Here is a 24,877-nt window from a genome sequence, read left to right as displayed (position 1 = left end):
ATGTTAGGAAATGTGCATCGCTGATATCTTTGTATTTTGTTGGAAATGCATTTCTGTTTTTAATTTCTCTTATGTTGTGGTACATGCCTAGTTTGACTTCTTGTTAGTGTTATAATTGATCCATATTTCAGTTTGCTGACTGCACATTTTTTTGTTCATTGTTCAATTTTTAAGACAGTAAATAATTGTTTATTGCCTCTGCCTGTCTGGACTGATAGAGAATCCTGGTACTTTGTGTGTTGGTTCTGTGAGTGCTTTCTGGGAACTGAGAGACCACTGGGAGTGTGGCCTCCAGTAACCTAGAAATCACTGGGGATAATTTGGTAGCGGGAGACTCGCCCAGAGGCAGTTGTGACCCACTCGGTGGGAGGAGGGTGCTAGTGTAGAGCACAAGTGGCAGGTGCAGGCGGACCTGACCTGTGCTGGGGATAGACCCTCCTAAGTGGCTGCGGGGTAACCCCAGGCAGGTGGCTAGGCCTCACTGAGCATGGGCACTAATACTTGGAGACAGTGTAGGTATTTGGACTCAAAGCCATGGACAGTTCTTGAGCAGAGAGAGATTGAACTTCTGAATGTGCCTCTAATCATTCTTCTTTCTTCTTGGAGGTGGTTGACTTGTTGGTGGCAATGTGTCGAGCAGCCCTGGAATCCCCAAGGAAAAGTATCATATTTGAGCCTTATCCTTCTGTTGTGGACCCCAATGACCCCAAAACACTTGCCTTTAACCCTAAGGTAAGCTTTACTGTGTGTTGTGAGACACAGGATCCTAGTGTAGACAAGTGCTGATCCTAGTGTTGTATCCTAGTGTTGTATCCATTGTAGACACCTCAAGAGATCATTGGAGATTTCTATCTCATCATTCTCTTAAGCACATGGCTTTCTTCAGCCAGCTGGTAATAGGGAAAGGGGAAAGGGAATGGGACTTGATACACTGCCTTTCTGTGGTTTTTGCAACTACGTTCAAAACAGTTTACATATTATATACAGGTACTTATTTTATCTGGGGCAATGGAGGCTTAAGTGACTTGCCCAGAGTCACAAGGAGCTGTAGTGAGAATCAAACTCTGTTCCCCAGGATCAAAGTCTGCTGCACTAACCACTAGGCTACACCTCCACTGCACTAGGCTCATCCATCTGTTAATTTTCCTTTTCAGGTGTCTTCTGGGTTTTCCATATTTTCAAAACAGCCTGTCAAATGCATCGGAGCTCCATGTCTATATCTTGCTCCAGTGTATGACTTAGTTCTGGGAGATGAGAATGTAGCAGTCAAATCACAATGTATATTCATATGTCCTGAAAGGGAATCTGTGAGTTGCCTCTGAAGTGATTTGGTTAAGGTGGGATGGAAGTTGCATTGGTTGCCCATAGCAAGAGCCTATTGTAAAGGCTGGGAAAGCAGAAAGACCACCCTGGGTGCCACCATGTTTTCCTTTTGAGTCAGTCTGTGAATTTGGAAAAATGTAGGCCTAAAATGAAAGGAGGCACCAAAAATGACCTTTGCCCTGAGCACCATTTTGTCCAGTGTAACTTCTATGTATCTCTGTATGGAACATGGAAGAAGTCACAGCTCTTGGAAAGATGTGAGAATGCTATGTAGTTCTGCGCTACTGGAACAGGTAGAGGGCGCAAGGTAAGCCAGCTCAGATCCATCCTTAATCTCATGCTGCCTCTGTGTCCTTGTTCAATTGCAGAAAAAGAATTACGAAAGACTGCAGAAGGCCTTGGACAGTGTGATGTCTATCCGCGAAATGACACAGGTACAGTCACAACATTCTTAAACCATGAGAAGGGCAATAGACCCAAATATTTTATATCACTTTCTCTTGATGTACAGTTTGTGATTTAATTGAATGAAGTGTTTCTATCCCCCGGAAGATGTTCATGTTTTTCAGAAATCTGAATGATTCAGCAATTACATGCTACACCTTAGAAAAGATTAGAGCAGTGCACAGGGAGAAAAACAAGCCTAATTTCTCAAATGCCAAGAGATCTTGAAGTGATTGGATATGGTTGTGTGTACAGTTCTGGCTACTCAGTTTTAAACGGGACTTAGTCTTAGAAACGGTTCCCAGGACAAGAAAGTTGAGCAGGAATAATGTACAAGGAGAGAATTAATGAAATTAAAATTGTGTAACCCGTAAAGCAATGTGTGAATGGGAGATATGATGGAATCATATAGAATGCAATATGTAAAGAAAGTAAATAGGGCTCATAATACGAGATCTAAGGGGCAGGTGATGAAATCAGTAGGTGTCAGACCAAGGTGTCAGATTAAAAACGAAAGGAAGTGCTTCTTCATACAACACCCAGTTAAGTTGGTGACTTGTGGAGGCAAATGATATAACTGGGTTTGAAAAATGAACTAGACATGTTTTATGGAGGATGGCTCAATAATAGAATATGTCATAATAGACTGGGATGTCATCAGCTTGAGCTGAACTCTAAGCTTGACCTCTGGTAACTGGAAAGGAAATGGACTGGGACTTGTTATACTGCCTTTCTGTGGTTACAATCAAAGCGGTTTACAATTATATACAGGTACTCATTTTGTACCTGGGGCAATGGAGGGTTAAGTGACTTGCACAGAGTTGCAAGGAGCTGCAGTGGGAATTGAACCCAGTTCCCCAGGTTCTCAGGCCACTGCACTAAGCACTAGGCTACTCCTCAGTGATTTGGTCACTGCTGTTATTAACACACTTCCTCCAAGCAGCTGCTACTCGCCATTCTTGGAAACGGGTAAGAGCATTAGAATATAAGAGTTGCCCTACCACATGATTCCCAAACCTGTCCTGGGGGAATCCCAGCCATTAAGAATTTCAGGATATCCACAATGACTATTCATGACATCAATTTGCATACACTGCATACTCCTTGGTATACAGTTCTATCTCATGCATTTTCGTTGTGGGATTCCCCCAGGACAGGTTTGGGAATCCTTGTGCTACCAGGTCAGACAAAGGGTTCATCTAGCCCAGTATCCTGTTTCCAACATAGCCATGCCAGTCACAGCTACCTAGTAGAATCCCCAAAAGTTGGGTGAGATTTAGGGGCTCATTTTCAAAGCACTTAGACACACAAAGTACCATAGAATAGTATGTCTAAGTGCTTTGAAAATGAGCCCCTTAGTGTGTCATTTCTTATATAACTACTGTACCGGAATGTAACTTACCTTGATCAACTACTGAAAAGGAGCGAGCTAAATCCAAAAACCCATCCGCCCTTCCTTTGCATTTGGATGCCATAACTGCTCGTCACTGTTTACTCTCACCCCCTTTCCATAAGTGTGAGCTGTATGACGATAGCTGCAGCTTAAAACGTTAAACGTTTTGGGAAATCTGACCACTGATATTGAAGCCCAAGAAAATCCATCCCAGACACTCTTTTACAGCACGTTTATGAGAAATCAACCATGGAGTATCTGAATAAGACTGCTTCTGAATGGGATATCAGTGCCCAAGCCTTAACTATTCCTCATGTTTTTAACTTTTCTACTTCCTTTGTAGTCTTGGCAGTGGGTGGAGGAAGTGGTAGGTTTAAGAAGTCTCGGTTGCTTCCTCTTCTGTTTCAGATGAGGTTTTATTTTCTTGCTGTGCCGCAAACACATGGCAAAGGTAGAGGAAATCCATAGCTTTCCCCATGCTTTAGGAAGGCTGATAGAACATAAAAACATGACCTTAAGCTTAGTCTGGAAATGGTTAACCTACTATCCTAAGAAATTTGAAATAGGTTAAAATGTCACCTCCTAGTCTTTGTAAATTTATACATGGGAGAAAGAAATGAGAAAGGGAGTGAGAGCAAGGGGTGGTGGAAAATGCAAGAGACAAGAAATGGGGTCATCATATTTTGTGCAACGTTGACCCCAGCACTACAAAACATACTTCTGGTGCCGAGACAGGGAGTGGGGAAGTAAGAGACAGAGAGTGAGGGGCTGAATCACAGAGGATGAATCCCTTTAGTAGTGTGTTTAGGGCTGGCAAAACTAGTTCTAAACTGTGACATTATAATTACCATAACACAGTATCATCTTGGATATAATCAAATGCCAGTCAGTCTGAATGTAGGATCTTCCCCAACCTATTTTTTAATATGTGGTATAACATGGGTTTAGAATTGTTGGCAGTCTTAATGATACTGTGGGAGTGGATTCTGGAGAATAAATTACATGGTGTTGCAGTGAAGGGGCCCACAGAAGATATCATATCATATAGTGTGCCAGATTCTAAACCAACATGGCCGCCTGTGGTGCACTCATAAGCAGTTCTCACTTGGTTTCTTTGTGAACTGAGTTTTATTCACTGCAGGTTACACATCCCTTCTCTGTCTTTTTAGTCTCCGATGCTTTAATGGAGTTGAACTGGCAATTTACATATCTCAGTTGGCCACCAGGACTCTTGACTGTCACCTGGCTATTTTTATTATTAAGGAGTTGATTCAAGAAAAAGCATCAAACTTTAGGCACCAGGATGAGGTGCGCTAAGCACGAACTCTATAAAGGCAGTTTTATTTATTTAGATTTTGCTCACACCTTTTTCAGTAGTAGCACAAGGAGAGTTACATTCAGGTACACTGGGTATTTCTCTGTCCCTATTGGGCTCACAATCTAAGTTTGTACATGAAGCCATAGGGGATTAAGTGACTTGCCCAAGATCACAAGAAGCAGCAGTGGGATTTGAACTGTCCACCTCTGATGTCAAGACCAGTGCTCTAACCACTAGGCACTTCTTCACTCCAAGTTTTGCATGGAAAACGTGGAGTGGAGAAGTGTAAGTCTAACATTAGGTGCGAGCAGTTATTCCATGTCAAAGGCTGCTGTAAGTGGTCATGCCTAATTGTTAGCAGTGCATAAGTACATAAGTATTGGCATACTGGGAAAGACCAAAGGTCCATCAAGCCCAGCATCCTGTTTCCAACAGTGGCCAATCCAGGTTACAAATACCTGGCAAGCGCCTAACCCTTAGTATTCTATAACCTGTGCACCTAATTCCTAGGCACACCCCTGACTTACCCATGCCCTTCCCACTTCCGTGCTTCCCTAGAAGTTGTGTTCAATGGAGATTGAGTGCACAACTTCTACAATAGCAACTTAGCGCAGCTGCCTGTGCAACTGCTAATTGGGGCCAATGCCAATTAACACTAATTTAACCCAGTAATTGGCTGTTAACTCATTTAACAGCCAGTTATTAAATTAAATTGTGTGTGCAACTGACATTCTATAAATTGTGCATGCAACTTTGGGGCGCATTTTCAAAGCACTTAGACTTACAAAGTTCCATAGGTTACCATGGGGCTCATTTTCAAAAAAGAAAAACGTCCAAAAAGTGACATAAATCTGCATTTGGACGTTTTTCTCACAAAAACATCCAAATTGGTATTTTCAAAGCCAATTTTTAGATGTTTTTCTATGAAGTCCATCAGAAGTGTGTTCAAATCACTAGGGAGCATGTCAGGGGCGTGTTAAGGGAGGGATCTGAGTGTTTTTTCTGCCATAATTGAACAAAACAAAAATATTCAGGGCTATAGGTTGGATGTTTTGGTCTAGACCTGTTTTATTAACAAGCCACAAAAAGGTGCCCTAAATGACCAGATGACCACTGGAGGGAATCAGGGATGACCTCCCCTTACTCCCCCAGTGGTCAACAACACCCACCCCCCATAAATGTAATTAAAAACATTACTTACCAGCCTCCATGCCAGCCTTAGAGGCTATACTCGGGTCCATTAGAGCAGCATGCAGGTCCTTGGAGTAGTCTAGTGGTGGGTGCAGTCCAGGCCCATACTTCCCCCTACCTGTTACACTTGTTGTGGAAACTGTGAGCCCTACAAAACTCACCAGAAACCCACTGTGCCCCCTTCACTATTGTAGTGGTGTACAGTTGGGGTAGTGGGTTTTGCGGGGCTCAGGAGACAAAATAAGGGACCCACGTGAAATGTGTACCTGGGAGTATTTATTTGAAGTCCTGCAGTGCCCCTAGGGTGCTCCATTGCTCTCCTGGGATGTCTGTGTGGCCAGTCTAGTAAGAATACTGGCTCCTCCTACATCCAAATGGGTTGATTTTGTGCGTTTTTCATTCGGACTTTTTTTTTTTTTGAAAATGGACCAAAAAGATAAATGCACAGAGCACAAAAACATGTAAAGGTTTTTTTTCTGTTTTGAAAATGGCTATATTCCCCACTTGAATTTTGGACGTTTTGAGAAAAACGTCCAAAGTTGGACTTGGACATCATATTGAAAATACCCCTCCATGTAACTTCGTAAGTCTGAGTGCTTTGAAAATACTCCTTTTTGTGTGCTAAGCATAAAGTTCAGCACCCAGTTTTATAAAATTAGGAGGTAAAAGGGCAATTTTCAAGCTGTTTTATTTGGGCAGCCAAGCAGTTGGTTGCAATTTGTGCTTCCACTCCCTGGGTAAAAGAACTTCTGCTGCTTTGTAGCTTGAGTATTTTTACTTGTGTTGTAAACGGATAGGACCAGATATGGGGGAGGGCGGAGCAAGCAGGTGTGTGGTTTATACAACTTGACAGATCAGAGGCAAAAATACCCATGGCCCCCCTTTGGGCTAAACAATCTGCAAGCTAGCTATGAAATTTAAAAATGACCCTGTAAACTGTTACTTAAGATACATGTTTCTTGTAGGGCTCATACCTGGAGATCAAGAAGCAGATGGACAGACTGGACCCTCTTGCACATCCCCTTTTACAGTGGTACAGACATTTATCTATGTTAATAACTCTTCTTTTTGGCTGGAAATCACTAAAGATATTGTTAGGTTTCACAGGAGACAATCAGGCGCCATCTTGATATGAAAACCAACTTCTTGATAAATTGTGAAGAGCATGGTTCTGGCATGATGCCATTGCTGAGGAGAGAAGGGCAGTGTCACTGTGCAGAGCCGGTACAATGATAGTGGCAAGCTTTCAGCCTTATACCTTCCCCCCCCCCAAAAAAAAAAAAATTAGCTTTCAGGCCTGTGGCTTGTGGTCCCTCCCCCCCCAGTATTTTATTAATTAAACTCAACAGGTCATGATCATCACACAAAAATCCTGTAAAATTGCAAGTTATAGTATGTGTTGATGATTCTTTGTTTTTTGCTTTGACTGCAGCTGTTCTTTGCTGCTCCCAAGAACCTGCAGGCCTAGGTGATGTCCTAGTCTTGTCTAATGGCTGCACTGGCCCTGTCACTGTTTTTTGCAAAGTCAAAACATTTCAACAGTGAAAAACAGAGGAGGCTTTTGTCCTCAACAGTTTCCCTCTCTCTGTTCCTTGAGTAGTAATTACCAAGCTTCTCCTTCTCGAATGTGACTGGGAACAAGCCCCAGCCCTCCATGATTTCTGTTTGAGAGTACACTTCCCTTTTTATCATACCCTATGACACCTGAGCATCCATTCTCTGTCATGGCAGAGAATCTTGTGCCTGCACTGCTTGATCTACAATGTCAGACTCACGCATATGAGAAAGACAGAAGGTGCAGAGTAAATTAAAGATGAATCAAAAAAAGTTAGCATTTTGTCTGTCTGTTTAGATTAACTTGATGATTTGTGTCCTTCATGGCGTTTTCTTCTCTCTCTCTCTCTCTCTATAGGATAATATCCAGCAACAGGTCACACATAGTCAAGCTTCCTCTCAGCAGGGTAAATGTTTCTATTTCTTCACTGACCTCCTGCATCTCAAAGCTGCTCTCCAAGCCACATCCCCCTTCATTCTGTCTTTTGCAGCTTCTAAATGAAACCCTTGCCATTTCTGTGGATGACAAAGCACACCTCATGCCAACTCTGCTGACATCCTGCACCAGTGTCTGGGTATCAGAAACTCTGTGGCATGTTCACAGGGCTGGATTAGGTGTTAGATTTTTGATTAGTAGTAAAAAAGCAAACAAACAAAATGTGTTTGTATTTATAGTCACCTTTTTTTCTTTTGGGTATTTGCACAGAGTAAGGTAAACCAATATGTTAACAGCTGACAGTATGGGTTGGAATTTTAAAGGGTTAACTTTCCTTAGCTGTTCACATCCCTCCTACTTTCTGATATGTAGGCAAAGTATTAGGGGTTCTGATATTCTGTCATACAAGAGTGGAGTGTCATTCTTGAATTGGGTGGCTTTAAGCCTCCACAAAACAAAGTATTTCAATAAAGTTTGTCCTTGCAGTGCAGGTTTTGGCCATATTGGTTGTCCAGCTTTTATAGAAGCACAGGAGAGTAATTTTATAACACGGTGTTTATTTTATAAATGCAACGCAAAAAATAGTAGAACTCAAAACAAGAGTATCTAATTGATTCCAAATAAGTTTATCTAGTAAACAGTTTACAATGTGTGTGAAGGGGAGGTCTCATATGGTCACCAGGGCTTTATTAGATACCACTTGGGAGGGTGGACCCCTGTTGTGTGACAGTTGTAATCATTGACTGACCCCTGAACCTTCCTATGTTTGTACTTTTTCTTTTTTGTTTTTTTATTTTTTTTAATTTTGTGAATCTTCTCAGTTTACTGATTTGTATCTCAGTTCCCAATTGTTAAATTATTTGTTAGATGGTATCATAATATCACAGCTGAACTTAACATTTCATTGCAATACAGGCATTTCATCCAACACTTATCTGTGCATCCCGGCTCTGGTGCTGCCCTGGTGACCATATGAGACTTCCCCTTCACACACATTGTGAACTGTTTACTAGATAAACTTATTTGGAATCAATTAGATACTCTTGTTTTGAGTTCTGCTATTTTTTGCATTGTATATTTAACATCGGTAGAACATCGCCGTTAAAGTTTCACGTATTTTATAAATGCAGTATAGGCATAGATGGGGGACAGTTCTGTAAAGGGTGTTAAAAGTTAAGCACCAAAAATCTGTGTGCTAAGGGCCTGATATTCAGTGCTATTTAACCGATCAGGAACGGCTCCTGGTAGGTTAAGTAGTGCTTACCTTGTATTTGTTCAGATCAGAATCGGCTAACACCGTTAACGGTAATATGTAAGCCACATTGAGCCTGCAAAAAGGTAGGAAAATGTGGGATGCAAATGTAACAAATAATAATAATAACATAATATTCAGCACAAGATAGCTAGTTATTTCATAATTGTGATAGTTAAAATTTTGTTTTAATTTTTATTATTATGTAACTTCCTCATCTTTGATTGAGTTTCTTTTATGTAAACCGCCTGGAACCTCCTAGAACGGTATATAAGACAAGAATTAGATTGGTTACCTCCACTGAATATTCAGCTTTAAACCGGCTGAGCAGTTAAGATAAGCTGCTTAAATAGCAGGGCCTATGTTTAACCATTATTAACTTAACCGTCTTGCGCTGAATATTCGCTTAGCCGGTTAAGTTGCTGCAGCCAAAACTGAAAACGGATATTCCATTCCGGCCACCAGGTACGACCTGGTATTGAGTATCTGGGGTCGGTGCTGGTGGTGGCAGCTAACTGCGCTGCATGCCGTGGCTTAATATCAGGTGGCAAGACAGTATTCTATATCAGCATCTGGACGCCCAGATTTTATTTTTTATTTATTTTATTTGTAGCATTTGTATCCCACATTTTCCCATCTATTTGCAGGCTCAATGTGGCTTACATAGTACCATAAAGGCATTTGCCAGTCTGGTAGAAACAGTTACAATGTGATATTGTGGTCGGATAAGGTACACATGTTTCAGGTACAATGGGGTCGAAGACAGGGAAGGTTGTAAAGTGTCCATTTTGAGCTTTGGTTTTGCTGTGTTGCAGTTACAGTGGGGGTCGAGGAGAGGAAGGTTATGAAGTGTAGAATAGAGTGCAAGTTGACATCTGCATGCCAACATTTAGGTTCTTTCACTTATGCCATGTAAATGTTGGTACCTAAATGTGCATATCCCCCTTACCGCCACTGTAACCTCTAAGCTAAGCAGGAGTCCTCCAACTGCGTTGCTGCCGGTAGGGGGCAGTGGTCCAATACTGTGTTTTCAATTGCTAGGGACAGGCAGATTCCCTGGACCCTTGCAGAGCTTTCCTGCCCCTCACTATTGAAAATGTGATAGTGAAACAGCATCCCCCACTGGCAGGACCATAGGTGGAGTACTCCCACTCATCTTAGAGGAAACAGTGCTTGTAGCTATACAGGAAAGAACTTAGGCGCTACCTTTTAGAATAGCACCTAACTGTCATTTACCTCCGTTTTGGTGCTTAACTTCCATATGAACATCAAGTTACACATTGAACTTATGGTACACTATATAGAATTAGGGGGATGTTCCTTTCTATAACCCGTAGCCAGCATTTAAACTCTCATGCACAGATTCACACCTGCTCCAAAGATGGTGTAAAAAACATATGAGGGGAGATTCTATATATGGTGCCCAAAAAATCGGCGCTGACTAAGCGTATTTTATAATCAGGCACCGATTATGGAATACTTGTAGTTGATATTTCAGCGCCTAAATCTGCACGCATCCACTAACACCAGTGAAAACATGGTGTAAGTCTTGGTGCGTAGATTTAGGCACACTGGGCCATATTCTACAACGCCCATGAAACACCCATTTCCCTGCCTGTGCATGTTAGAAGTTTGGCACACATCATTACAGAATATGCTTAACGAGTTGTCTGCCTAAATTCTAATCATAGTAACATAGTAGATGACGGCAGAAAAGGACCTGCACGGTCCATCCAGTCTGCCCAAGAAGATAAATTCATATGTGCTACTTTTTTATTTGTACTATCCTCTTCAGTGCACAGACCGTATAAGTCTGGCCAGCCCTATCCCCGCCTCCCAACCACCAACCCCGGCACAGACTGTATAAGTCTGCCCAGCACTATCCCTGCCTCCCACCACCGGCTCTGGCACAGACCGTATAAGTCTGCCCAGCACTATCCCCGCCGCCCAACCACCAGCCCCAGCACAGACCGTATAAGTCTGCCCAGCACTAGTCCCGCCTCCCAACCACCAGCCCCAGCACAGACCGTATATGTCTGCCCAGCATTAGCCCCCGCCTCCCAACCACCAGCTCTGCCACCCATTCTAGGCTAAGCTCCTGAGGATCCCTTCCTTCTGCACAGGATTCCTTTATGTTTATCCCACGCATGTTTGAATTCCGTTACCGTTTTCATCTCCACCACCTCCCGCGGGACGGCATTCCAAGCATCCACCACCCTGTCCGTGAAAAATCAGTGTTAATTAGTGATCATTATTGCTCGTTAAATGTTATCCGTGCTCAGTAGCTCGTTAAGCTTGTTGAATTGCGTGCATTGTTATAGAATCCACACTGATTTCGGCGCCGATCTCTAGGCACACGATATAGAATCCAGGGGGTAATTTGTAATATATGATCACAGCTCCACCTCAACTGTGTCCAGACTGTGCCCCTGCGAATGCGATTGCAGCCTGCATAAAAGCACCTGTGGCCTTTTGGCAGTTTTAAAAGCCCCTTTTCACCTGTAAAACGGGCTTTATGTGGGAAAATTCCTTATAAAATTATCCCGCTTTAATTAGCTTCCTGAAAGGAGGAACATGGGCGATATGATACAGACGTTCAAATATTGAAAGGTATTAATCCTCAAACAAATCTTTTCCGGAGATGGGAAGGCGGTAGAACGAGAGGACATGAAATGAGATTGAAGGGGGCAGGCTCAAGAAAAATGTCAGGAAGTATTTTTTCACAGAGAGAGTGGTGGTGGATGCTTGGAATGCCCTCCCGCGGAGGTGGTGGAGAAGAAAACGGTAACGGAATTCAAACATGCGTGGGATATACATAAAGGAATCCTGTGCAGAAGGAATGGATCCTCAGAAGCTTAGCCGAAATTGGGTGGTGGAGCCGGTGGAGGGGAAGAGGCGAAGATAGTGGTGGGCAGACTTATACGGTCTATGCCTGATCCGGTGGTGGGAGGCGGGACTGGTGGTTAGGAGGTGGGGAATAGTGCTGGGCAGACTTATACGGTCCTGTGCCAGAGCCGGTGGTGGGAGGCGGGGCTGGTGGTTGGGAGGAGGGGATAGTGCTGGCCAGACTTATACGGTCTGTGCCTGAAAAGACAGGTACAAATCAAGGTAAGGTATACACATGAGTTTATCTTGTTGGGCAGACTGGATGGACCGTGCGGATCTTTTCTGCCGCCGTCTACTATGTTACTATCCAGCTTATAATCGAAAGTGATCGCCGCCATCTTCCGACACAAATCGGGAGATGGCCGGCGGTTCTTAAAGTGGCGAAATTGGTATAAATCAAAAGTGGCATTTTGACAGCATCGCCGCTTCCCGTTGCTTTCGCCGCGAAAGTTCAAGGGGGCGTGTTGGTAGATTAGCGAAGGCGAGACATGGGCAGGCATGGGCGTGGCTACCAGATGGCCGGCTTTTGCCGATAATGGAAAAAAAAAAGTGGCGTTAAGCAGTATTTCGCCGGCTTTACTTGCTCCTTTTATTTTCACGACCAGCCTCAAAAAGGTGCCCCAACTGGCCATATGACCACTGGAGGGAATGGGGTATGACCTCCCCATACTCCCCCAGTGTCACCAATCCCCTTCCAAACTAAAAAAAATAAAACTAAAACCTTTTTTGCCAGCCTGTATGCCAGCCTGAAATGCTGTACCCACCTCCATGACAGCAGAATGTGTTGTATCCTCCGACAGCCTTTCCCTGGTTGCGATGTGGCTCTCGGGTGAGTGTGACACCTTTCTGTTAGGTGCCCTGCAGAGTCACATTAGCAATGCATTGTGGTGGGTGTAGGGTACTGGTGCTTTTCCCCCCTGCTCACTGGGTCAGAGTTTGCCCTGTTTTGTTTCCTGTTGTAGTCCATGTGGTAGTGGCCATTTTTGTAAGCCAGTTTAGTTCCCTTTCCTGTGTTACCCACGTTAGAGAACGTAGTTCTTACCTTGAATGGTGCCTGAAAGAGGGCATTGTACACCATTGTGCCAGCTCTGACCTACTGCTAATCTTAGTACCAGGGGACTCTTTGCCAGAGGGGCACAACCTCTGATCTGCAGTTAACTGTGAGTAACGTGCTTATTTCAAGAAAGGACTTTTTCAGAGAGATTAGTCTTCAGGTGTGAACTGGTGTGCCAAAGTTATACCGCAGCAATAAATCCAAGAGGCTGTATGCAGGTCCCTGGAGCAATTTTAGTGGGTGCAGTACATTTGTGGGTAGTGGGTTTGGGAGGGGGGTTTGGGGGGGCTCAGCTCCCAAAGTAAGGGAGCTATGCACGTGGGAGCTTTTCTGAAGTCCACCGCAGTGACCCCTAGGGTGGCTGGTTGGTGTCCTGGCATGTCAGGGGGCCAGTGCACTAAAAATGCTGGCTCCTCCCACGGCCAAATGCCTTGAATTTGGCCAGGGTTCGAGATGGCCGACATAACTTTCCATTATCGCTGAAAAACAAACCCAGCCATCTCAAACCCGGTGAACTCCACGGCATTTGGCCGGGCTAAACCATATTATCGAAAAAAAAGATGGCCGGCCATCTTTTTCGATAATACGGTTCCGGCCAGCTGTAGCACCGCCGCCAACATAGATCGCCGGCGATCTATTTGGCCGGCGACGTTCGATTATGCCCCTCTATGTTACTATGTATATGTTACATGAATTTATTTATTTTGTAGATTTATATTTTGCCAGCCTGAAAAAGCTTGCCCTTGATAGATTATTGTAAAAACAGAAAAACCACAGAATAAACACACGTCACAAAATCAGACATAGCCATAAAAAGTCAGTGAAACCATGAGCTGAAATCAGATCTCCCAAATCATCCTGCCTAAAGAATTCTCTAGATCTTTTCACTATCCATAGAAGCCCTAATAAAAGGTAGGCAAGTTTGATTAACAGATATGCAGAAAGTGCATTATATTTATGTCACTGAACTTTGTTCCTTTGTACAGTGTAATATCCATAAAACAGTCTGGTCAAGCTAATGCCTAAGAAAAGATTGGTGAGGTCATTATGGAATTTTATAAATCCCTGTGTGGCAACACTATATGCTATGCATTCCATGGTGTGGTTCTTTGAAGGCTGGGATTAAATACCCCTTTACCCCGCCCCCCCCCCAACCTTCCAGGTGCTGGGGTATGGACTCCATGCAGATTCAATTTATATGACTACTATCATCATTGTTAGTAGGCTAAGTGCCCATGTAATTGTTACAAATGCTCTGTTTGGGATGTTGGCACAGTTTGGAGATCTGTATGTTCAAAACTTTAGAATTTTGGGCTCCTGGGACTGGTTTGGTGACTCAGTGGCAAACACTACGTGCGCTTCTCCGCAGAAGAAATGACATTGATTTCCAGATTCAGCATTTGCTCCCGGGGTCAGCAGTGTTTAAATCCCCTAGGGAGGAAATCTCAATCATTGCTCAGTGGTGACACCTACTGGCCATATTTAGAGCACATGCATATTGCAGGGGCTGGGCTAGGTGACGGAGTATAAAATATGGCAAAACTCCAAAGAAGTTGCAAATAATACTCATGGTATTATAGCTAAGTAGAGGTTGGTTTCAGGTGAGTTGGAAACCCAAGGTATTAGGAGGGAACTGCTGGGCAAAAGCAAAATTTCCCTGTATATTAGGGCCCTAGGTAGAAAGATACCTATGTATGATTAATGCTGCATGTCTGTTTTCTTTCTCTCTGACTTCTTTTTATGCCCTGTGTGATTGCCTCTACGCCTACATTGGTAGCAGCTGAAGTTTATGCACACCTCACACCAATTCCTCCTGCTGAGCAGTCCACCAGCCAAGGAAGCCCGATTTCGCACAGCCAAAAAACTCTATGGCAGCACCTTTGCTTTTCAGTAAGTGCATTGTTCACCATAACTGGGTAATAATATCCTTAACCCATTCCAAGTTTTCCCCAAAATAGTGTCTCACCTGTCCTAGAGACAAGTCAGTTTGCACATGGATGAGTCTACTGTGTTAAAGAAGACTTTATTTAAGCCACAAATCTTAGTGACTCCAGGGATCCTCTCAGTAGAGTCTTCTGTTCTTCTGCTTCATCTCCCAGTATGTTCTGTAGGGTTGTGTGCTTTGGAAAAGCCAGACGAGTCAGACTAATATAGATCCCCACACATACCGCATGCCAGCAGAATCTCTTACCTTGGTCACATGCAGAACACAGAACAACCATCATTAACTGCAGAATAAAGGACCAAAAATTTGAAATTATCCTGTGGCCCAGCATCAACCCTACCTTTCCCTACCCCCCCATCACCCCATCCCTGTAGCCCACCATTGGCCCTACCCCCTATCCATCCCTGTAGCCGAGCATCAGCCCTACCCTTCCCTTCCTACCCCCCCCCCCCCAACTCATATGAGGAAAGGCTAAAGAGGTTGGGGCTCTTAAGCCTGGAGAAGGGATGGCTGAAGGAGGTATGACAAAGGTTTATAACATCTTGAGTGGAGTGGAATGGATAATACATGAATCATTTGTTCACTGTTTCAAAAGAGCAACATACCAAAGGAATACAGTCAACCACAAGACGAGAATAAGGAGACACTGGTTATTAGGAAGCTTGACGCAACCTATGTTTCAGTGGATTGCCTGCATCAGGTGTCTAGAAAAAAACATAGATATACAAATATAAACACACTAATCATATTTTAAAAATATATAAATACATAATCAGAATAAAATCACATCTAAAATTTAAAAAATAACAAGTAAACATAAAATATAAAATAAACATTGAAAGAAAAACATAAGGTAGCCAGACTAGAGTACATATAAGAAAGGCCATCCAATTTGTTTTTAAAATATGTAAAAATGAAACAGAGACAGAGAGAATCAACAAGCATCAATACCATCTTCACTACCAATTAGTCTCCAGGACTCAGTATTGATAATCTGTCCAATGTTCATAATCGTGCAAACCACTATAAAAATGAAAATAAATAAATAAATAAAAAAGAGAACATATTAAAAACAAAACAAAACACATTGGTTCATTGCCAAATTATACAGTAAAAAGGAAATAAATAATTGGTTAAAAAGATTAAGGGAATAAGATTTGATGTACTGCCTTTCTGTGGTTATAATCAAAGCAGTTTACAGGTACTTATTTTGTATCCGGGGCAATGAAGTGTTAAGTGACTTGCCCAGAGCAACAAGGAGCTGCAGTAGGACTTGAGCCAGTTCCCCTTTTACTGAGCTGTTCTGAAAAGTGGCCTGCGGTATGAATAGCATAGGGCTTTCCGTGTGCTGAGTGTCTGTAAAATGGCCGCCATTTTTGTTTCCTCATTGATGGCCACATGCTAATTTCCAAGTTAGCGCATGGCCATTAGCATGTGAGCTCTTACTGCCACCTATTTACTAGGCAATAAGGACTTACGTGCTAAACCCGCACTAATCAGGCAGCATGCAGCGATTTACCCATGCTATCTGATTAGCGCAGGGCACGCCCACTCTTCCCCTCCAAACATGTCCCCTGTGGTAAAAAAATAAAATTTATGTTATATCACGTGGATACTGTGCGCCGATCATAGAATTACCACGGGATGCTTGAACACATTCCATGGTAGTTCCTTTAGCGTGCAGTATTATTATTTGTAGCATTTGTATCCCACATTTTCCCACCTATTTGCAGGCTCAATGTGGCTTACATTTGCCGTAATGGCGGTTGCCATTTCCGGGTAACAGACTTACAAATGATATTGTGTTAGGGTGAATACATGCCTGGTAGCAAACATGGAACATAACATAAATGGAACAGAACATGGTCTAAATTCACACCATGTGCGTATATACATGGTGAAGAAGAATGAATTAAGGTACTGTATGAGGTTCCTGAGCAATAAGTTGGATAGTAACATATGTTAGGTCACCAACTATGGGGAGACCCTGTTCGACAGAAGGTTAAAGTAAGCACGTGCTACTGCATATTGCTGCTAGGGAAAGCATGTCACATTATCAATGCTCACAAACTACTGATAATATCAAAGCAACACTAAGAAATGCTAGAGACTGTAATCCTAAGACTATTTCCAAGAGGAGGTCAATAATATAAAAATTGACATGAATATGCTTATATAATAATATAAGACTCTAATCTTCTAATGCAAAAAGGTGGTGAAGAATATAATATATCAGAACTGAATAAAAATTGGTCTGAGGCATATAAAGAAATTTTATCTACAAAATACCATTAAAATCATGAAAGCTGCAAAACAAACAATTTGTACTGACCTATACTTGCTTTATTTGCAGACTCGTTAAGAACAAAAAAAATGTAAAGACTAGGGAACATGTAATTAAGTTACACAGCAATACTTTAAAACAAACAGAAAATGCTTTCAACTAATCTTGAACTGCCAAACACCCGGCAGAATTACCAAGAGCACCCCTATCTTTCTTTCCCTCCTCCGCCTTCTCTCAAGAAGATGGAGTTCCACCCCCTTTCCTCACTTTCAATTGTCTGTCTATACTCATGCTTTGTTATACTCTACTTTTAACATTGATTATATTGTAAGCTGCCTAGATATATTCCCAATTAGTAAATCTAAATAAAACTGAAACTTGAAACTCATGGTTTCATTCAATGCGTAACAGAGTTCTGAAACTCATTGCCAGAGGATTTAGTTAAAGCATTTAATGTAACTGTGTTTAAAAAAAGGTTTGGACAAATTCTTGGAAATAAAGTCCATAAACCTTTATTAAGGTTGATCTGTGGAAAGCCACTGCTTATCCCTGAGGGGTAGATAGCATGGAACCTTGCTGCTTTTTGGGATTCTGTCAAGAAATCCTGGATTGGCCACTATTGGAAGCAAGACACTGAGTTAAATGGACCTTTGGTCTGACCCAATTATGTTGAAAAGCAATTGAATGTGCGTTTAATCTATGAATTAATGTATGTACAATTGATTTCCATGCATTAAAAAGCTCTGACATGGGATAAATATTTATTAACACAAATGTATGAAGTGAATTATAAAAAAAATTGTGAAAATTGAGGAGGGAGGGAGAAGCCGCCACATTTTCTGAAAACAAATTGTGTGGTAGAGTGGACTGCAGCAGGGCATGGAGTCCTCACAGACTCAGTCAGCAGGAAAGGTAAATCCAACAAAATTCTTTATTATCAAACAAAATGTTCTAAAAGTCTGGATTTGTTTTTCACTTATCTGATGAGCCATCAAATGTAAGCTCAGTTTCACACATCAAAAGGAACTGCAGTCAAGTCAGGTTCCCCAAACCCAACTTCAGTTAAACTCACTTGTACACACCAATGGTGATCAGCTTCTTGCAGGCCAAATCTCCATTTAGCCCAATATAATCTTACTACCTTGGCCTGATTTCAGACACTGCAACCACAGGCATGAAAATTCTCTTGGGAGGACCCTTTATTCCTGCTCTGGGCCTCTCCATCCTGTTTCTTCTCTAGGATTGTAACTTCCTCAGACTAGGCCCCACCCTCCTGGCTAAGCAGACCAGCTATGCCTATCTTAAGGTGATCTTGTGAGGGAGTGTACTTAAGGGGAACTGGGTTTATTCCACCTACTTCATCACAGCTGAAATTGGTTTGTTTGCGCACATGCTTAGAATTCTGCTACCTGTAATATTTTATTTTAAATGAATACCAAAACATTCTGCTTTGTCAAGCCCACCATTACAACCACATACAATTGTTAAAGTGAGAACAAAAAAAATTAGGGTTGTCATGTAGGATATGCCCTTTTAAATCCCTCAGAGCCTCAGAAGACAGTCAAATATAATTCTTCTCAAATGTGACATTTGAAATGTTGATGTGACTGGAAAGACATACGTGAGCTGAATGTGTTGTTGATGTAACTGGAACAGTGAGTTGATGGGCCTGCAGCTTTAGAAGTGAATGTAGTGCTAGTGTGATGGGAAACTGGAAGTTGAGAGAAATATATTTTGGATGAAGGAGGATTTTGAATTTCATTGCTTAGCATTCTAAACCCATGTTCAAGTTGAATTATATTTCAGGTACAGTAGACATTTCACTTCTCCAGGGACTTTATAATCTGTGTTTGTTCCCAAGGCAATGGAGAGTGAAGTTACATACCTAAGATCACAAGGAACATCAGTAGGAGAAATGGGATTTGAACCCTGGCTTCCTTGGTTTCCATCTCATTGCTCTAACCAGTAGGTCACATATTCACTTGGAAGGTGACAGATTAGATGAATGCTTTGTTGGCATGGCTGCAAGACAAGAGGTACGATAATGAGAGTATTTAGGGAAGGGAAATGGGACTTGATATACCGCCTTTCTGAGGTTTTTGCAACTACATTCAAAGCAGTTTACATATATTCAAGTACTTATTTTGTACCGGGGCAATGGAGGGTTAAGTGACTTGCCCAGAGTCACAAGGCTCTGCAGTGGGAATCGAACTCAGTTCCCCAGGGTCAAAGTCCACTGCACTAACCACTAGGCTACTCCTCCACTGAGCAAGATGGTACTAGTGCTGATATGCATTTATAATATACTCCACTCAGCTAGAATTATAGGTTTGAGTTGAAGAAGTGAATCGGGTTGATGTGACTAGAAATGGTGGCTGAAATGAATTCTGTGACCTGTACTGATGAAATAGATTCCCTTTTTTCTGTCTTTTGCAGTGGATCTCACATTGAGAACTGGCACTCCATCCTGCGCAATGGGTTAGTCAATGCATCATACACAAAACTGCAAGTAAGAAACTAAACGTCTTATATCACATTGATATTATTGAACGTTTTACCTTGTCCTGTTCTTATATACCTTGATATTTTATTTTTTACATCTAATTTACTTGATATTTTCTTATACCTTAATTGTAACACCTCTTTGTGTTTATCATTCCGTTAATGGTGATCGCCATTGCGGCATAATGTAAGCCACATTGAGCCTACAAATAGGTGGGAAAATGGGGATACAAATGCAGGCAAATAAATACTAAAAGTTGCCAACTACTCATCTAGAGAAGAAACCAGTACTAGTGGCAGTTCTACGCAACTGTGCTGCTTAGGGCCATGCTCTAAACATCCCATATTTCTCAAAAAGCTGAAGGAAGTTTTAAGAGGGGGGGTACTTCTTTGGTGTTGACTCTGCAGTTAATATGATAGATATTTCTAAATTCCAGTGGGGCCAGTTTACAAAGGGGAGTTATGTTGGCTAGTGGGTGGCCAATTTATAACTTCTCCCTCTGTGTACTTTCAACCACTATACTACAGGTAGTATTGAAAATATGTCTAAGCTTGAAAACTATCCTTCTAGTGGAGGGGTAGAGGGAAAGCACAGTGAGGGCAACAACCAGGCCTAAACTGAAGGATTAGCCATAGTGGCAATCGCTGCACTACATGCATAATGGTTTTAAAATCATGTAGACTTTTTTACATATTTGTTTTCTGTTTTATTGATTGAAATATTTCAGTGTTGTCAATGTATGTATGTTACTATGTAGATAGCTTAGATGTGTGACAATAGGTGGTTCCACTTTAATTTAAATGTCGCCGAGCCTAGAATTACCCCCTGTGTGTGTTTTTTAAAAAAATTTGTAATTGGCTTTGAAGTGGCAGCTGTTATATGTTGCTTGATGGATATAAAGATTTTTTTTTTTTTGTGGGGGAGGGAGGTTAGCAGCATCCCAGCCCCTCTCTCTTCCGGTGTTTTGCCATACCCCCCTTGAGGACTGCTCACTTTGGCAGATTAGGGGCCAGATGCACTAAACTTTACGACCCTTTTACAACCGAACAAGTTTTAAAACCGTGACATGCATTAAAGGGCCTTTTTCCCGAAGGCGACAGCAGCTAACAAAAACGGAATGCAGATGAGCAATTGTTTAGAAATCCTATTGGAATGAGATGCATCAAAGTTTACAGCTTGCCCTAACGCAGGAAAACCACCGGAAAGCTAACCGAGAGGTCTGTACCTCTCGTTAGGGCGGCCCGCTTCCAAACTGTAATGTAAAAAAAAAAATCGGGAGGGAGGGAGGGGGGCAAAGAACGCTCGTCAGGAGCGTCCTTTATGAGCATCCTTGCCCCCCCGCCCCCGCTGAGGTCGCCGCTGCTCCGCCGCTCCCCCTGCATTAAAAAGCACAAAACTTAAAACTTTATCAGCCACCGGCCCCCCCTCCCGCTCCCCCTGCATTAAAAAGCACAAAACTTAAAACTTTATCAGCCCCGGCCCCCCTCCCTCCCTTTCTCCTTTCTTTCTTCCTACAGCTCCGCCTCCCCCGCCATCCTCCACCCCCGTTGCCCCCCCCCGCCCGAGGTCGGACGCTGCTCCCTGCTTCCCCCTGCAGCATAGAAATCCAAACGTTAGCAGCCCCGGCCCCCCTCCCTTCCTCTCTTCCTTTCTTTCTCCCACCAGCTCCGCCTCCCACCATCCTCCTCCCCAGTTGCCCTGCCCTGCCCCCCCTCAGGTCGTCGCCACCGCTCCCCCCTTCCACCGGGGCCCCCCTCCGCCTACCGGGCCCGCGCAGTGCCTCTCACCTCTGTGTGAAGGCGCTGCACGGGCAAGAAGAACATCTGATCACCGCGAGTCTTCAGGATGTCTCTCCTTCCCTGAGCTGGGCCCGCCCCCATCTGACGTAACTTATGTCAGACGGGGCGGGCCTAGCTCAGGGAAGGAGAGACGTCCTGAAAACTTGCGGTGATCAGATGTTCTTCTTGCCCCGTGCAGCGCCAGCATAACGCTTGGCTGCTCTGCGCATGCTTTAGGGGCCGATTACTGATGGGGATTACACCATTTTAATGCATTGTACTTTTCAATACCGCACCGAACATATGCGACTTGTTTTTTTGGTGCATTCTTCGTTTTTTCAAATTCGTTAGGGACTTGTTTTAGATTTTTTTTACGTTTGGTTGATGCATCTGGCCCTAGGTGCTGTAAATGTACGCCAGTTAGGGCAAGATAGATGCAGTAATGGTGCTTAGAGTCCTTGCTGTACTTGTGTTGCTCACCATGCTGTTTTCCTGCAAGCTGCATGGAGCAGCCTATGGAAAAGGAATCTATCTTAGCCCCATCTCCAGTATTTCCTTTGGATATTCAGGTAAGAGTCTGTTCCATTATATTCATCCATATTGCCATCATACCAAGGGATTTCTTCAACACTTAGAAGTATATCATAGTCTTGTGTCTTTGTGGCATACAGAATGATCATCTGACAGAATAAATTGGAAAATGACATTTATGAATCTAAAAAGTCTAGTCGGTCATTAAGCAGTCCAAGCTGTGGTGGTTTCAGAAAGATTTGTATTAGAGGGCTTGGAAAATCACAATCTGGTTATATAAAAATGTTGGCATTTCAGAAGAGGGCTATCAAAATAATACATGGTTTCCAAAGAGAGGCTGGAGTTATGCTGAATGAACTTTCTGGAAGAAAAAGACAAGAAAAGGCTGCTGTGATGGATTTCGGGTATAAAGCAGGCCTCCACAAATTACAGAAAAGGAGCTTATTCCATAGAAAAAGAAGGTCAAGCTCCATCTTATGTATGTTTCGTGTACTGCATTATATTTGCGGCTTCTTTTATCCCGTTGTGAGCTCAGTTGACAAGGCGAGGTAAAACAGATAAAAAGTAATGGGTCAATATTCAAAGGCACTTATCTGGGTAACAGCACCTGCAATCAGGGTAACTGCTACTGACCGGCATATTCAGCATTATTTATTTATTTATTGTGAACATTTATATCCCACATAATCCCACCAAGGCATCCGGACAGTGCCTCTGAATAGCCTTACAGACTGCCTCTGCATTATCCGGATAGTCTGTATGAATACCCTTACAGGTTGCCTCTGTACTATCCAGACAGGGCCTTTGAATATCCTTACAGGCTGCCGGTGCACTATCCAGACTCTCTGCTATGCAGATAGAGCCAGGGCCGTCCCAGAATTTATCTGGATAGTGGCAATATGCAGTCTGCTATCTGGATAACTTAGGGACAGATAAATTTTAAAAAGAAATAAAAGATAGGGGCCCCAAAGGACAATTGTCAAAGTCATTTAGAGGGGAGGTGATACTTTACATGCTTGCACTCTCCATGCTGTCTAGACCCATGGTCTCTCTTGCAGCCTCACTTTCTCCTCCCCCACTCCATCACCAGTTCTTTTGTCACGTCTTTCTCTTTCTACTCCTCCCCCCTACTTGCTCTCCATATCCACACCCCTGCACTCATTTCCTCACACCTACTGTACCTGAAATCCAAACTCAGAACTCATTTTGAGCTGACACCCCATGCTGATCTCCCACCCCCTCCAAAGCATTTGATCCCCGGCATAAAGGACCCTCCCCCCTACAACCCACTCTCACTGTGGATCCCTCTTCCAGCGGACACTTCAAACCCCCTGATTACCATCCAGTACCTTACTGGAGTCTCTGGTGTCTCTAGGGAGAAGGAGTGATGCTTGCTTTCTCCTGCTTTTACAACCCAGAGATCCAAAATGGTTGCTGCAACCCCTAGAGGTAATCTCTCAGTATTACCACTAGAGGTCAGTCTGCCAGATAAGGGCTTGGCAACCTGATCCCCAGTGGTAATATCGGGGTTCTAGTGGTAGGAATGAGTGGGCATCATTCGTGCTCCCACTAGATACCAGGGGCCCCCCATAAGGGCTGGGATGGGGATAAGAACGTGGGATGGGGGAGATTGGGGGTTCATTGTTGCAGGGGAGGTTGTGATGGCGGGGTCTTCGTGCTGGGGTGGTTGTGGGGTGAAGGAATTGGATCTTATGAGGTAGGGGGTGTGTTGTTTGTCAGGGAAAAGGGGTTCGGAGAAGGATCGGTTATTCTGTGGTCATCGGGGATGGGGGAATTAAGGTCAGTGGGTGATTGAGGGGTAGACCAGATCTTGGCTTTTAGAGCTTCCCCTTGAAGCAGGCACATTAGGATACCTCAGGGCAGTTGTAAATGCTGATAACTACATTTTTTTTAGATTTATATGTATTCCCCTTTGTGAGATGGGGAAACCATCATCAGTGTTGTTGACCCGCCTTAACCATACTCTTTCCCTGCTCTCTCCACACCTGGAAATCTAAATGTACTCAGCATCCCCATGTTTAGAGAGCCCTATTTTGAAGTGGCAATTTGCACATGTAGGTCACTTTATGGGGGGGTAATTCTACATTGAGGGAGTCAACAGTTAGACACCAAAGACTCTTATCTGAGATGGAATGACTGTGAGAAATCTCCCCAGTCTCTGTTTCTTGTGCTCCACAGCTCCGCTGTGTGGTGACTGATGCCATCATTAAGTTTGCATCGCACATAAATGGCTAGAATGCTGGGCATATATGTGTGCACGTGTGCATATAAATGCCAGTATTTCAGCTACAGTGCTATTCTATAAAATGGTACCTAAATATGATGTCATGTAGTTTGCGGGTGGGCGTACACATGGGTGGAGTCTGGGCAGAGTGCACAATTATGCATGCAAATTATAGAATGCTATAATTTACATGCATTGTTAAGCAATCTAGACACATTTACGCCAGCTCTAAAATACAGGCATGCATTCGACCTGTTACTTCAGTATTTGGTGCCTTTTTGGCCTGTAAAAATAGGGTCCCCTTTGTAGAAATTGCCCTTTGTATGTGTAAATACTGCTATTTACATGAGGGGATGCTTCTAAAATAACTTCCTTAATTTAATCAGCTAAATACTGTAAAAATAAAAAACACTCTGTGACTCTCTGCATGTGATGTCTGTCATGATGAAGCTTTCTCATGCTGTATTATGTGTTTAGGGTAATTTGCCACTAGCAGGGATGTATCCTTGATAGTGAATACTCTCTGTTCTTCCTGATATACTGGCTGTAGCAGGGGCGTAGCTACGGGTGGGCCTGGTGGGCCCAGGCCCACCCCATTTCAGCTCAGGCCCGTCCACCCAGCTGATCTCTCCAGACTCGCAGCGGCGAACTGGCGAGCGGCGGCACTAAAAGCATAAAGCAGCCAAGCTCTTCGATCCGTCCTTCGCTTTCCTGCCCTCTCAGCGTCCCGCCTTCCTCTG

At 43.2% G+C, this 24,877-nt stretch overlaps 1 protein-coding gene across 5 annotated transcripts in view; it reads left to right on the top strand.

Moving 5' to 3' along the window:
- The window catches only part of PARP6 (poly(ADP-ribose) polymerase family member 6), a 116,885-nt gene that overhangs the window by 67,640 nt on the left and 24,368 nt on the right, over positions 1-24,877 (top strand). For 2 of the 5 annotated variants that reach the window (XM_030190368.1, XM_030190371.1), the window contains exons 13-18: positions 607-732; positions 1,692-1,757; positions 6,635-6,702; positions 7,582-7,630; positions 14,632-14,741; positions 19,517-19,589. In XM_030190368.1, coding sequence (XP_030046228.1) covers positions 607-732; positions 1,692-1,757; positions 6,635-6,702; positions 7,582-7,630; positions 14,632-14,741; positions 19,517-19,589 — 492 coding nt within the window. Of the gene's footprint in view, positions 1-606; positions 733-1,691; positions 1,758-6,634; positions 6,703-7,581; positions 7,631-14,628; positions 14,742-19,516; positions 19,590-21,860; positions 21,931-24,877 lie in introns of all 5 variants that reach the window. The other 3 variants (XM_030190372.1, XM_030190370.1, XM_030190369.1) reach the window with 2 other exon arrangements.

Source organism: Microcaecilia unicolor, chromosome 1 (assembly GCF_901765095.1).
Source record: "Microcaecilia unicolor chromosome 1, aMicUni1.1, whole genome shotgun sequence".
In the NCBI taxonomy this organism is placed as follows: Eukaryota; Metazoa; Chordata; class Amphibia; order Gymnophiona; family Siphonopidae; genus Microcaecilia; species Microcaecilia unicolor.
The sequence above is the reverse complement of the archived record's forward strand: the minus strand, read 5'-3'. Positions and strand labels throughout refer to the sequence as shown.